The 16,149-nt window shown below is 40.6% G+C and overlaps 1 protein-coding gene across 2 annotated transcripts in view; it reads right to left on the bottom strand.

Annotated features, from left to right (window-relative positions):
- LOC139387549 (activated CDC42 kinase 1-like) overlaps positions 1-11,889 on the bottom strand; it is a 65,559-nt gene extending 53,670 nt beyond the window's left edge. For both annotated transcript variants that reach the window (XM_071133852.1, XM_071133854.1), the window contains exons 1-2: positions 11,428-11,889; positions 1,414-1,591 (exon numbers count right to left, since the gene is read on the bottom strand). In XM_071133852.1, coding sequence (XP_070989953.1) covers positions 1,414-1,591; positions 11,428-11,490 — 241 coding nt within the window. In that variant the 5' untranslated portion in view covers positions 11,491-11,889. The remainder of the gene's footprint in view (positions 1-1,413; positions 1,592-11,427) is intronic.
- Between the last annotated feature and the right edge of the window lie 4,260 nt (positions 11,890-16,149).

Here is a 16,149-nt window from a genome sequence, read left to right as displayed (position 1 = left end):
ACACACACACAGGCTCACACACACACACACACAGGCTCACACACACACACACAGGCTCACACACACACACAGGCTCACACACACACACAGGCTCACACACACACAGGCTCACACACACACAGGCACACACACACACACACAGGCTCACACACACACTGAATCAAAGTTTCAGCAGTATTTGGACAGTGACACATTTGTTGTTGTTTTGGCTCTGTACTCCAGCACTTTGGATTTGAAATTATGAGGTTACATTTTAGGGAATTTTCATCCATATCGGGTAAACTGTTTCGAAATTAAAGCACTTTTTGTACATAGTCCCCTCCTTTTAGGGGACCAAAAGGCTTTGGCTATTCAAACAACAGGCATGGCAGTGCCACTCATAGTCCTAAGTATGCCAAGAGCCATATGAAACCATTTTAAATACAGAATAACACAATACAAAATGAACAAGGGCTAAGGTGTTTGAGTGTAATCATGTTGGCCATATTGGATTTAGAATAAAATGGATTCCTACCAGTCTTTGTAGGCATGAATGAGTGTTATACACAATTCTGAAAAAAACTCCTCTTTACAGGTGATTTAACCTCCATCAAATGTTATTATGGCAGCAATATTTGACTTTGGACACCATATTGGATTTGAGAAAAAATATAAAATATCTGTGATTGCCCCTGTAATTAGGGGCTAAATACACAACACCCTTTAATGAAACCTGGACCCCAAAATTGGATTTCGATGTCTGAGCCCACTTGGTTACCTTGGAACCAATAACAATAGCCACAAAATATTTTAAAAACGTGTAACTGTACGCATTCAGCAGTGAATGACAGCAAAATTGACTTGGAAAGTGGTCAATTGAACATCTACCAAAAAGAGAAGTTAACATTCACCATAAATATTCATAGTTTATATTTCTGCTTATTGTATCTGTGTGTTTACAGGTTTATATTTCCAAAATGCTTTAAGATACTGTAATGTTGTTTATTTCTGTATGTAGAGCAGCCAATTGACTACTTGTACTAAAAAAATGTGCCATATCAAAGCTTGCGATATTAGGTAACGTGAGCTTTTGTGGCCCACTCCCCCTCCAGCCAGGTATTATTCTGTGCTGTTTGAGTTAAGGGAGTGTGTCACATAATATAGAAATGTAACAACTTTTGCAGTAAAAAAAGAAAGAAAAAAAAGAACATAATTTAATATATAGGAGACCTTAGACATATGGAAAAGCATGGTTGTGTTTTGTTACACATCGGGTAGGGGTATCTAAAAGAAAAATGTGGACACACACACACACACACACACACTTGGTTGAGCCCTCACCTTATATACACAAACAAATACTACATTAATGCACTTGGACGAAAAATGCACAGCATGAATGCACATACAATCCACCCCCACTATAAAACTCACCGGGCCGCCCCATGCCGACCTTCTCCAGGTCCTCGTTCTTGACGTAGTCGAAGTGGGAGAGTCGCGTCACGTTGAGGTCGTCACGGATACGCAGGAAGTACTGCTGCAGCTGCACCTCCATCAGCAACTCCAGGAGCCATTCTGTGCCCTCCTCCGACTGCATATTACTGCCTAGCTTCTGGATAAAACACACACGAAAAATGGAGGAGAAACCGGGTTTAAACATTGAGCCATTATGTGCACTCCTCGCACGCATGCACACATTACCTGTACAAAAAAAAAAACACTCAAAACTAGAAGACTACACAACCTCTTCAGTCAGAACCAGATACAGCAATTTACCACACCAGTCGTCGTCCGTCCGTCCCCCCCCCCAATAATACACTAGCACTGTCATGGATTGGTAGACAGACACATCAGTACACATAGACACAGGAAAAGAAAACGAGCATCTGCTGTCCAGATGATACACAACAGGCTTCACGTATCCTACTGTGCACCGCTCATCAGATTGTACCATGATGTACTGTAGGCCTGCCTACATTACATCCCTCAAAAGTCACAGTCAATCTATCCAAACAGACAATCTATCCAGATATCCTATCTATCCAAACAATTGATGCCCTTTTCATAATTCTCAAACATACCATGCATAGAATATATAGAGCTGTATATAGAGCTGCATGCTCTTGGTTGATAGCCTACACATCGACTACTGTGCCGAGTTGTCTATGTGGCGAAAGCAGTCAACTGAAACTGACAAACAAATGTCATAAGGATACCAAGAGTTGTTTTGACTTCTATCAAACATGTCCGGATGCTCTCCTCTCTATTTGACTCAGAGCGTTTGTCGGATATCAGGTGCTTTCAATTATCCACCTATCTAGTCCTGATAGAGATCAAGAGGGAGAGAGAGAAAAAGGACTGACAGACAAACAAACAGACAGACAGACAGACAGAGGCTCGGAAACGGTGACGATAGTGAGGGGGAAAAAGAGAGAGGGAGAAGTTTTATGTGATTGGCTGCTGAAGAGCAGCAATTACTAGTACCTCAGATACGGGGTCTCCTCTTTCGTAAGAGGGTTTTGTCTAGAAGGGATACAACTTTTGTCAAAATGGACTATCCGTAGCAGGTTTAAGATAACGCAGCAGGTTAGGAGAATTAGGTTAAGGTTAGGAAAAGGGTTAGGCTTAGCTAAAATTGAGAAAATAATAAATAAATACATTAAAAAAAATGTTAAATCAGCTTTTGACAAAAAGCTGTATCCCATCTAGACCTGACCCCATAAGAAGACAAGCAAGGGGTCACCTGAGTGTCAGGAAGTCTTTAAGTGCCTCAGTGAGTGCCTCATAAGTGTGGTGTGTGTGTGTGGTCTACTGCAGAAAAACAGACATCATGCTACAGTAGCTCCTGTGCTATGCTGTTTAAACTTCTAATGCTATGTGAAAAGCCTGGAAGTTTCCTCAATGACAAGTTGACAACTCCTTGATGTCACACGCATTGGTAGCATCTGATTGGTTTCCCAAAAACTGTTGTACTGAAACGGATCTATAAAATTGCAACTTCACAACAATTCTCACGAGCATACATGAAACCAACTTCGATGGCTTTGCAGTTAAGATCTCCAGAAAAGTTAGACATTGCAAAATTATATGATGTCACTCAGGTTTTTAAGTTGTATGTCATTTAGGTCAGAGGACTCAATCAGCCTTTTGTGACTGATGGGATTCCGGTATTGACCAAGGCAGGGTCATAGGTTAAGGAGCAAAGGGGGTCATGACTTCCTCTTTCGCAGTTCAACAGTTAATGGGTTTGGGTTGGAGACTGGAGTGTCGCTTCTTTTAGTTTCATAGTTAAAATGAGTCTACGATTAGTCAGTCAAGCAGACAATGAAGTACAATCTCAACTCATAATTTTTGCAGACACACACCTGATAGCGCATCCACACTTATGCACCATGTACACACACAGGTCTTTATGACCAAGTCCAAAAACCTTTCACTAACTAGCAAGACATAGACACATCACTCAAATGAGTGACATGAGAAGAGATTACTTCTATTTTAATTCAGATGTGTTTCAAAATGGTTACAGCAGATGTTTGCATCCTGATACGAATCCACTACAAGGTCACATGCAGTAATATTCCTGTCTCAATGTTCCAAGCAGCACTTTGGAATTTCACACCTCTTAGTGGTCTGGCAACAGGGCTTTATCCACTTCGACAACCCCCAAGTAGAAAGTAGTCTTTGGGACAGGGGGCAGTATTTTCACATCCGGATGAAAAGCGTGTCCAAAGTAAACGGCCTGCTACTCAGACCCAGAAGCTAAGATATGCATATTAGTAGATTTGGATAGAAAACACTCTGAAGTTTCTAAAATTGTTTAAATCATGTCTGTGAGTATAATAGAACTTATTTGGCAGGTGAAACGCAGAAGAGAAATCATTCAGATTTTTTGTTTTGTTTTGAGGTCACTCTCTTTTCAATGGGTTTTCATTGAGAATCCAGATTTCTAATCAACTTTTCTACAGGTCCTATCGTATCCACTGGATGTCAACAGTCTTAGAAATTTGTTGAGGTTTTTCCTTTGAGAAATGAAGAAGTAACACTGTTCAGAATGAGGCTCGAGGCAAGTGTACTCTTTGTTAGAGGCGCGTGACCTGAAAGCACGCTCCGCTTTGGTTTTCCTCCGGTATTGAACACAGTATATGCCGTCTTCAATTTTATCGATTATTTACGTTAAAAAAATACCTATTACAAAAGTAGTTTGAAATGTTTGGACAATGCTTACAGGTAACTTTTGAGATATTTTGTAGTCACGTTGCGCAAGTTGGTACCGGTGTTTTTCTGGATCAAACGCGCAAAATAAAAGGATATTTTGTATATATATATATATATATATATCGATGGAATTAATCGAACAAAAGGACCATTTGTGATGTTTATGGGACATATTAGAGAGCCAACAGAAGAAGCTCGTCAAAGGTAAAGCATGAATTATATTTTTATTTCTGCGTTTTGTGTCGCGCCTGCAGGGTTTAAATATGCTTTTCTCTCTTTGTTTACTGGGGTGCTATCCTCAGATAATTCATTCGCTGAAGTCAGGTGTTTGAATAAAAGCCACTATGCTAAGCTGTATTGTGGAAAACGGAAAAAGAAATTGCTCTACAAGGTACTTTATTTTTTCTACAAGGTACTTTATTCATGCATTAACTTCTGTAAATCTTCATTTTGGTCACGATGCTGAAACTTCCCTGCTTAGCTGTTGAAACCAAAGTGCCTAAGACATGAGTCGACATCCCTTGCCTGGCAGCCAGGCTTGTCAGAGCTGATACCTAAAAGAGGTTAAATGTCGGGGTTGAAACGTTTAAACAATCTTAGCATCTGTCCAGTCCAACACGAGAACAAGCAGGAGTCAAAGGAAAGAGAGGAGACTGTTGGGGCTCCAGACTAACATATTCCCTTGGTGCCACTAACCTTTTCAGTTTTTTCACGGCGTCAGGGAATAGAACTAATTAGTAGGCCTAATAATTTTATGTCATTCAACAGTGCTTTAAAAAGTGTAATAGACTACAGAGATGGTATTCAATAAATACGTTTCATCTAACAAGTTCAAGCAAGAATGCATGACTCGAGATATATTGATGTGCAAACTAATCCAGTGATTGTCATGAATTATGGGTTGGCAATTAGGGTTTTGTTATATTTTACTGTTAAAAATAGGACTACAGACTTTTGTTCAATCAAGATTAATTTGCCTAGATCTTCATCATAGGCTAATTTATTTGGGGCTAATTCACCACCCGAGTAAGCGAAAACTCAAAACACACTAGCTAGATTCCATACTAAATGTAATACCCACTGGTATAAGCTATGTAATAATCTAACAGTAAATGTAATGTCCTAAAAATAAACTTTGCAGTTGTAGCATACTACCCAATGAGGCCCATACACACGCAATGGCCAACGTGCATTTTGCATGCTCCGTATCTCAAAGCCATATCAAATTAATTGGTTGTAAAATAGGTGCTATAGAGCTCAAAGGTATACCTACAGAACGCTGAGAACCTCCTCTCTTCAACGAAGCTGTCAGCACGCACGCACACACAAACATCCACACTCAGGAACATCTCTTCATTAAACAAACAAATATTAAACAAGTTGTGTTTTCCCACTATTGGATTTTGAAATGTTATACAAATCAGGACACTTTTCTTTTTCTCCTGGAGCGCAATGGGAGAGGCAGTGAGAGCAGCTCGCTCATCACAGCAGCAGGCCCCAGCGAAACAGGCACAGCATCTGACTCAGGACAGACACTTTCATTACAGGAATCATGAGGATAATGCACTTTACTGTTTGACCAAATCATGTAATTAGCCTCCTAGAAATAGGACGCTTTGAGTGAGGTGACTATGTAGAATGTGCAGCTCACACCAATCGCAAGTCACACAGTCAAGTCAAAGGGTCGCAAAATGCCACTAAATGGTATCAGTCTTGTGCCCTGGTAGTAAGTTTCCACTGACCTTTTTGGAGCAAGGCAGTTGGCAGTAGAAAGAGAAATATTGACGTTGTGTACACGGATTTGGCGCTTAGGAGGCACGAGGGGCGGAAGCTGGACGAGGTGTTCCGCTGCTAGGTGTCACTTGTCACGGGGCGGTGGGGAATGCTGGCCAACAGAAAAGGCTGCATCTCAATGGTCTAAAGTGGCTTTCTCTGCTCGTCTCCTTCCCTAGACTTGCAGTGTCTGGTATGAAAAAAACTGGTCAGGTCTCTGTCACCTTTCTTTCATCTGCACCTTCTGGTCTGAAACAATTGGATATGAAGTGCAGTATAATGACAAATCCACCACAAGTTTTCAGAATGCTGTCTTTTCCTTGAGGATTGAGCTCACTAACTTTCACCTCCAAGTGGAGGGAGGGAGGGTTTGGAGTAATGGAATGGAGTTGGAAGAGCTACAAGAAGTCCCTGGTGAAAAATGCTTCTGGCCAGAACTCATTCCCCTAGTCGGAATGAAGAAATGCAAAAGGTCCTGGACTGCTCTCAAGACATGCTGCTCAAAAACCCTCCCTGTAGTCTCCACAAGTCAGCCCAGAGGAATTTGTCTCAGTGTTCCTGAGTCAAAATGAGTCAGGCAACAAAAAGAGACAGAGCCAGGCAAAAGCAAGCAGTGCTTTCCTCAACTGGATCTGTGGATGCCTACTTCAACCACTTGTAACATTAGCCTTAAAGTCAGAGCGTCTCAAGAATTAATCGAGACATAGGATGTCTAGACTTGTTCACTACATACTCAAAAGTATGTGGACACCTGCTCTTCAAAACATCTCTTTCCAAAATCATTGGCATTGCTGCTATAACAGCTTCCACTCTTCTGGGAAGGCTTTCTACTAGATGTTGGAACAATGCTGTGGGGACTTGCTTCCATTCAGCCACAAGAGCATTGGTGAGGTTGGGCACTGATATTGGGTGATTAGGCCTGGCTCGCAGTTGGAGTTACAATTAATCTCAAAGGTGTTCGATGGGGTTGAGTTCAGGGCTCTGTGCAGGCCAGTCAAGTTCTTCCACACCGACTTTGACAAACCATTTCTGTATGGACCTCACTTTGTGCATGGGGACATTGTCATTCTGAAACAGGAAAGGGCCTTCCCCAAACTGTTGCCACAAAGTTGGAAGCACATAATTGTCTAGAATGTCATTGTATGCCTTAGCGTTAAGATTTATTTCACTGGAACTAAGGGGCCTAGACTGAACCATGAAAAACAGCCCCAGACCATTATTCCTCCTCTACCAACCTTTACAGTTTGCACTATGTATTCGGGCAGGTAGCGTTCTCCTGGCATCCACCAAACCCAGATTCGTTCGTCAGACTGCCAGATGGTGAAGCAACGGGTGTGGCTGAAATAGCTGAATCAACTAATTTGAATTGTGTCCACATACTTTTGTTTATATAGTGTATTCATTAGTGTGTTTAGTAGAATACATTTAGTGGGTAGATTGTGTTAGTATGTCATCCTAAACTCAAGAAGAGCAAGCACAGCTGTTGTGGTTAAGTTCGGTCAAGCCAGAGAAAATTATTAAGCAAGTTTTTTTAAACGGGCAAATGGGACTCATCATTGCAGTTCATAACTGGGTAAAGGCATTTAGCATTGGCCTCGCAATGTGAAACAATGACCGTCATGTGGAAGGGCTTTGACATTTGGCAAAGTGAAGCAATGAACATCATGACCTGTTGTCTGTCTCAGAGTGTCTCTGTTGCTTCAAAAATACCCAGCTGCAGAAGTTACTTGAGTTTTCATTGGCAATAAACCATCTTTGGGTCAGGAATTTATGCAATCCAAGCTAATTTACATTTTGGCCCGCGGGCAGTATATCAAGTTAATTTTGAGCAATATTCCAAACGCCTGTATCGCAAGAATTAAGTTTTTTTCTTATTTTTAGTTTTTATGAGCTTATATGTCCGCTTGTTCTCATGTTGACTTTTTGGTCGTCTCCTTCACTCCTCCTTTTCTGTGTATCTTCCCACAGACACAGATACCAAACCCCTCCCCTGCCACTCAGAGCAACAAAGATTAAAGATCACTTCTTCCTTTCTGACAACAATCAGCTTGAACTCGTTATTTGCATTTGAGGTTTGATCCAACAGAATCTGTCATATGGACACCGAAACACATTGAGACATTATTTTATGGTAACAGAGGAGAAGTTAAAAAGGGTATTGTTAGAAAGGTTGTGTTTTAACTCCTCAAATTGTGTGAAGAGCAGACCCTACTAAAATGGGATGATTGATTCTGGAAAATTAATGCTCAGTTTCTGTTGTGAGCAACATTCCGGTACCACGTACTGCTAGCAGCATTTTAGCCAGACTTATACTAGCTGTAGTCTGTGTTTTATAAAAAAAGTGCAATGAGCATAAAAAAAATATTATATAAGGAATTCGCAACTCGTTCTCATTCCATGAAATAAGGTAGGCCACTTGATTTCAACATTTTCACAAAGTGGACAAGCATGCTGTTCAAACAGTTGAAGACGGACAGAAGGGTGTGTTCATAACCAATGTTCCCGAGGGTACATAGCTCCCCGGTACTGCCACGCAGAAGAAATATCAGATTGAACTTCACTCAACTTTCTAGTTAGTTAACTTATTGATGCTTACCCATCCCTTAAGTGGGATAATTGTCATCAGCAACCGCTGAATAGCATAGCGCCACAGTCAAATAATATTACTAAAAAATATTCATATTCATGAAATCACAAGTGCAATATTGCAAAACACAGCCTCAAAGAATATGCATATAATTGACAGCTTAGGATAGAAAACACTAAAGTTTCCAAAACTGTAAAAATATTGTCTGTGAGTATAACAGAACTGATGTTGCAGGCGAAAGCCTGAGAAAAATCCAATCCGGTAGTGCCTCATGTTTTGAAAGCACTGCGTTCCTATGCGTCCCTATTGAGCAGTGAATGGGCTATCAAAAAGATGACTCTTTCTCCGTATTCCCGAAGGGGTCTACAGAATTGTGACGTAGTTTTACGCATTTATGTTGAAGAATACCCGTAAGTGGCTACATTGCGCAAGTGGTCACCTGATGCTCCAAGAGAGATTCTCGCGTAAAATACAGAGGTAGCCATTACTCCAATCAGTCCTACTGAAAAACGAATTGTCCCGATGGATATATTATCGAATAGATATTTGAAAAACACCTTGAGGATTGATTATAAACAACGTTTGCCATGTTTCTGTCGATATTATGGAGCTAATTTGGAATATTTTTTGCCGTTTTCGTGACTGCAATTTCCGGCCGATTTCTCAGCCAAACGTGAAGAACAAACGGAGCTATTTCGCCTACAAAAATTATATTTTTGGAAAAAAGGAACATTTGCTATCTAACTGGGAGTCTCGTGAGTGAAAACATCCGAAGCTCAAAGGTAAACGATTTAATTTGATTGCTTTTCTGATTTCTGTGACCAAGTTACCTGCTGCTAGCTGGACAAATGCTATGCTAGGCTATTGATAAACTTACACAAATGGTTGTCTAGCTTTGGCTGTAAAGCATATTTTGAAAATATGAGATGACAGGGTGATTAACAAACGGCTAAGCTGTTTCTCAATATATTTCATTTGTGATTTTCATGAATAGGAATATTTTCTAGGAATATTTATGTCTGTTGCGTTATGCTAATTAGTGTCAGGCGATGATTACACTCCCTCATGCGGGATGGGGAGTCATTAGAGGCAGTCACCTCCCCTTCAACTACACTGATTGAAGTGGATTTAACAAGTGCCATCCATAAGGGATCATAGCTGGATTACCTGGATTCACCTGATCAGTATTTGTCATGGAAAGAGCAGGTGTCCTTAATGTTTTGTATACTCAGTGTATATTGTGAAATTGCCCATAAGTAAAAATTATTTTAAGGCCATATTGTCCAGCCCTGCCAACATTAACCGTACACTAGAACTACAGTGAGATTTGCCTACGTTCAAAAGATCTAAGCTGTGTACGAATAGTGTACTAACCACACTAACCGTACTATTTGTGACATAAATTAAGTATATAGTATGCTTATTGCTCATAGTATGGATATAGTTAGTATGCCAAAAGTTCCCGGATGTAGTACTAAATTCATCAAAATACGAAGTATACACGCAGTGGACACTATTTCCGTGCTTTTAGGGCACATAATGCAATTCTGGCTTCACAACGTTTTCAGATTTTAAGAAAATGGCGGAAAATATGCAGCCGAAGTCTGACGAGAAGGGATATAAATTCTTTGCTTTAACTAATTATGACAAATGTTAAGAAAATGTTGAGCAATGGAATACAGTAATAAAGTAAATTACACGTTGGCTGACAATTTGTTAGCTACGCTATCCTTACAGCATATCATTACAGCAGCAGTATGTACCGGGTATGCTAGCCACCTACTTACAGTAACGTTGTTAGTTGGTTACTAGTACATTGAACTTGCCAGTATATTTACTTTATGCTAACTAACTACCCAATGTTTATTGACTAGATTATTCACGTCATTCGGGCCCGTTCGTAAATTCGCTCTGGCTATCTACTCCGATTTCAGAGCACTCTCGTCTGACTGCCAGAGGCAGAGCGCAGAATAACTGATGAATTTACAAATGCTCAACACCCATTGAATGTGGCTGGTGTCAGTAAACGTCTGCAATTTTTTTTACATTTAAATTATTGACAAACACAACAGTTAATAACCATACCCTCTGGATAACAAAAACAGTCTAACTAGCTCTGTTAGGGTGAGTAAAATGGTCAGAGTGAGATGTTCTCTCATTTGTGTCTGAAAGTAGCAAGCAAGTTAGCTTGGGTGCTTGACTGCCAGTCAGAAGGCTCGGATCAACCCTCCTACTCCTTGGCCAGAGCGTCCAGTGTGCGCTCTGAATGCTCCCAGAACAAAATGCTCCGAATTTTTGAACGGACAATCTGACCACGCCCTGAATTTACGAACGCCCAGAGCGCACTATGACACTCCTTATTGAATTGACAAACACACCCAAAGTCTAGTTAGTAATTTGCTATGCTTCAAGCTAGCAAGAGGTTGCATAGCAACAGCATCAACTTCCTGTAGACATGCAAAGCCATAGTACGCACAACTGAAAGGATACCGTTTGCTTACAATATACTAAAATTAACTAATAGTATATAGCTTAGTAATGTTAATTGATCTTACATATCAAAATACATTGGATGTGGACAGGTTCAGCCTACCACTGCATATATCAATGTTGAGACATGTCACTGAACGCATGTGTTTGTGTCAGGTGCGTACACTTTGACATAGGATAGACCCATACAGGCATAGGCGACACAAAAATATTTCATTTGAGGAACCTTATCTTCACCCAACTTCCTCCACCTTGGTAGAAATGCCTTGGATACACTCACAATTCTATTACCAGACCAGCCACGATTATACCCATTAATTTCATTACCATATCACCAATATCAAAACAACTTGCCAACGAGAGGAAACAAGTAGACTTACTCCGTACACATGGAAGTGTGCCAGGAAAGGGAACGACTTTTTGAGCTTGTCGAAACGCCGCATCCCGAATTCCGTGTATAATTGTCTGTTTTTAAATCCTCAGAGGCGCCTTCTCCTGTGGCCTGACAGTATCAGAGCAGCGGGAGTCCCAGGTCTACCACCGGAGGGGGAACATTGTGCGTCCACCGATCCGAATCCCAATCCCGGGAAAGGAAAAGGTCAACTTTGTGAGCTTTTGGAGCCAGGCTACATTCCATCGCGGGGCAATCCACATAAGCTCCTTTAGTTCCTCGACACAACACAGGAAAAAAATCAAAAGAAACCTACACAATGGTCGAATCAGAGGGATAAATCCAGAGGAAAGCGCTTTGAGGGACTGTTAGTTTGTCTGGCAGCATTCCGAGGTGGGCTGAGATCTATCTCAATACTGTCCAGTAGCCAAGGTATGTCAGTTTACGTCGAGTTTGTAAGAGTACTCTGACAGTCTTCCATGCAAAGCAGCAAGGTCTCTATAGCAAAACTTCTAAAAAAACAAGTCTCTCTCTCCTACCCCCCCCTACCCCGCCTCTTCTCCACCCATTCGTTTATCCATCCCCTCCATCGTGGGGCTAAAAATAGTAGCGACCTGGTCTCAGTTCACTCAGAGCAGCCAGCTGCAGAAGAGAGAAAAGGAAAGTGGGGAGCAGCGGAGCGTTTGACTCACAGTGTGTGTGTGTATGTGTGGTAAGTTATTTAAGTGAGTGAGTTTGTGTATTTATTTGTTTGTGGTGCACATTAATGTGTTTGTGTGTATGTATGCACGTTAGTGTGTGTGTGCAGTGGAAGGATGAGCTGTTCCTTCTGTGTCGCTCTGGCTCTCTCCTCACTCTCTACTCTTTCTCTTGCTGGATGGCTGGTGCAGACAGTTTGGTAATTCCTGGTATTCCCGCTCTCCCTGCTATTCTCTCCTTCCCTCGCTCTCTTTCCCTTTCAATCTCTGCCCATCTCCCTTTTCCTCTAACCCCTGTCTCGCTACCTCCCCTGCCCTCCCCTTTATCTCCCTTTCCCTCACCCTCTAAACACTGTAAACCCTGTCACAACTGATAATGTAATAACTGCCATATATGTAATAACTGCTAATAATGTAATAACTTTTGTATATATATATATATATTTATATATATATATAATGTAATAAAGCTAATAAAGTTATAAAGATGCTGAACACAATGCAGTAAAGTTTGTGTGCATAATGTAATAATTAAATAATTATATTACATTATGCGCTGATAGTAATTATATTGCATTATGCGCTGATTGTAATTATATTACATTATGCGCTGATTGTTACATTATAAAGTTGTAAAAAAATCTATAGAGTAATAACTTGAACCAATAATGTAATAACTAAAATAACTCTTTCTTTAATGGCATGCCTACTAACTGTCAGACATTTGAGGAACACTTTGCATCTGCATCCATTGGGGGGTGAAGGGGGGGGGGGTACTATTTTACTTCCATTCTTACTTAGCAAACATCGGGTCGTCAAGAAAAATGTATAATAACAATCCTCAATTTGAAGACACACATTTCAGTCATGGGATTAGCAAATGATACATTTGATGATTAATGATCACAAATATATTCAAAAGGCCTTTCTGTAAGACCACATTGCCTTACAGAGTGGAGATGGAACCAGACTCATGTCAACACCCCCCTCCCACAATGAGGGGATAGATACGCATGTGAACAACAGGCACAACTCTGATATAAAGATGAGGGGGAGTTGAATATTTGATAAGGATGTATATGGTGAAGGCATTTTAAATTCATCGGCGTGATATGCATAGCCCGTCTTGAATTTCAGTATGTCACATGCCTCACACGTATATTAGTACACAACCTAGGTATTACGCAACTTATATTGGATCAAATAAGCCTCACATATAGTAATTTGTGTTAATCTTGACTAAATTCGACATTCATTACCCCCATACAAAAAAATCTCACCAGCTTAATAATTAAGGCTCTGCTTAACACGGACAGATTTAGGGCAAAGATATGACTCTTGCATTGCCTCCCTCTCTCTGGTAAGTTTCAGTTCAGTCTAAAACTGGGTTCCTAGCAAACCGGATGTCCTAAGGACATTGTATGACGTTCCCATTAGGTCCCTTTAAAGGTTTCAGCAAGACGTTATCCCACTCTAGGAACATTAAAACACAAAGTTAACCTCAGGACCATAAGAGGACGTTCAATACAGGTCCCTGTTTGGTCGGAGTGTCTAGTGCCCTGTAAGTAATGCCCTTTAAGTTACCAGAACGTCACTGAGGACTATGTCCGGACCATTGTAGGACGTTCTCAGAACTTTCATTTTACTAGTCATTAGGATGTTGCGTGATGGTCCCAAGGGAATGTCTCTGCAAACAAACATTTGTTGTTAGGACGTCCCAGGAATGTCACAAAATGGTCCCCTAAAGTGATCAGGACCTTGTGTAAAAACGTCCCCAAAGACGTTTTTAAGACGTTGTGTCATGGTCCCCGGAGGTTTTTGTCACTTCATGGTCCCAGGTGTGCCAAGCCATTATAAAGTAATTATAAAGTATAAAGTAATTCAATGGTATGGGGGTTTTAAGGTAAGTGGTACGCTGTTCAGCTAAAATATAGTGTATAACTCTTAAATCAATGGCAATATGATTACATTTGGCATGACCACTAACTGACTTGTCAATATGACCCCACCTGAGATTAAACTCACAACATCTGGATTTGGGGTATGCTGATCTTATGTCCTAAAAATATCCTTTGGGATGTCCCTGGGACAAACCGGGAACTAAACAAAACCTCCAGGGGACCATGACACATCATCCCAAGAACATCCTAAAAACATGTCTTGCATGTACGGTGGGTATAGAACATCACCACCCCCTTTGAAAATGTTCACCTTTTGTTGCCTTACAGCCTAAAATGAAAACACATAAAAATCAGACTTTTTCCCGCTTTATTTACACACAGTAACCCAAAATATCCAAGTGAAAAATGTTTATAAAATCTGAAAATGTATTCAAAGTAAAAACAGTAAAATAACCTATTTGGATAAGTGACCACCCCCGAGTTAATACTTGGTGGAACCACCTTTTGTCTTAATTACAGCCATGAGTCTCTTTGAATACAACTCTACTAACTTTGCAATATTTGACTACCTATATTGTGCAATATTTGCCCATTCTTCCTTGCAGAATTGTTCAAGCTCAGTCAAACTGCGTGGTGACCGCTCATGGACTGCACTCTTCAAGTCATTCCACAGATTCTTGATGGGATTTAGGTCAGGGCTCTGACTAGGCCACTCAAGGACCTTCTTGTCCTTCAGTCACTGTACGGTTGCATTGGCGGTGTGCTTTGTGCCATTGTCATGTTGAAACGTAAACCATCTTCCTAGTTTATTCAATAAATATTTTCTTAACTCTTTCTTGAACTGCAGTGTTGGTTAATTGCTTGTAAGTAAGCATTTCACAGTAATGTCTACACAAGTTGTATCTGGCGCATGTGAGTAATAACCTGCAGCCCTCTTCTCCAAGAATCTGTCAGTATTTTGCACTGTCCATTTTCGAGTCTATCCAGTCCCTGCTGAAGATTAATACCCCCACAAAAGGATGCTACCACAGCCATGCTTTACTGTAGGCATGGTGTTCTTCGGGTGGTAAGATGTATTGGGTTTTGCATTCAGGCCAAAAGTTCAATTTGTCTCTCATCTGACCACACCACCTTTTGCCACTTAGTCTCGGAATCTACAATGTGCTATTTGGCAAAGCTCAAATGAGACTTGATGTGGCTTTTGGGTATTTTTTTTTCTTACTTGCCACTCTCCCATAGAGGCCAGATTAGTGGAGCTCTTGTGATATTCTGGTCACATGCACACATTGACCAGTCTTTGCCATAAAGGCCTGAAGCTCCTGAAGGCCTGAAGTCTCCTCCTTGCCCGGTCATCCAGTTTGGAGGGATGGCCTGATCTATGCAGGGTCTGGGTGGTGCCATACGCCTTCCACTTCTTAATAATGGTCTTAACTGTGCTCCGAGGGACAAAGCCTTTGAAATCCTTTTATATCCATCCCCTGACTTGTGCCTTTCCACAACTTTATCTCGTAGATCTTTTGAAAGTACCTTTCTGCCCTTCGTGGATTCTTTGCTTTGAATTGCACTACTAAGCAGTGGAGTCCTCTATGAACAAATGCTTTTATTCTGAACTAATTAAAGTCAGTACAATTGATCATAGATGGAAGCCAATTAGCTTGATTTGTGATCTGGAAGGTGGTCGGTTATACCTGAGCAAGTTGGCAATTGCAATTGTAAGGGGGGGGTTTCACTTATCCAAATAGAGTATTTTACCGTTTTAATTGTAATTAATTAGTTTTTATTTGTATTTTTTACTTCGATATTGTGGGTTAACTGTGTGTAAATAAAGCCGGGAAAAATATCTTTTTTATGTGTTTTAATTTCAGGCTGTAAGACAGCAAAAGGTGAACATTTTGAAAGTGGCCGGTGACTTTCTATACCCACTTGAGTAAATGATTATGCTACTCAAAGACAAATAAATACAATTTCTAAACTGATCCAATCATTTAGTTACATTTTTTGCACCCGTTACTGAAATGTGTCCACCACCTGGATTTGGTCTTATGTAACATTTTAAGTGGTGTATTATACATAGGATAAAACTAGAGACTCAGGGCTACAAAATTGTATATC

Source organism: Oncorhynchus clarkii, chromosome 28 (genome assembly GCF_045791955.1).
Source record: "Oncorhynchus clarkii lewisi isolate Uvic-CL-2024 chromosome 28, UVic_Ocla_1.0, whole genome shotgun sequence".
Classification (NCBI taxonomy): domain Eukaryota; kingdom Metazoa; phylum Chordata; class Actinopteri; order Salmoniformes; family Salmonidae; genus Oncorhynchus; species Oncorhynchus clarkii.
Note: the sequence above shows the minus strand (reverse complement) of the source record. Positions and strands in the feature narration are given on the sequence as shown.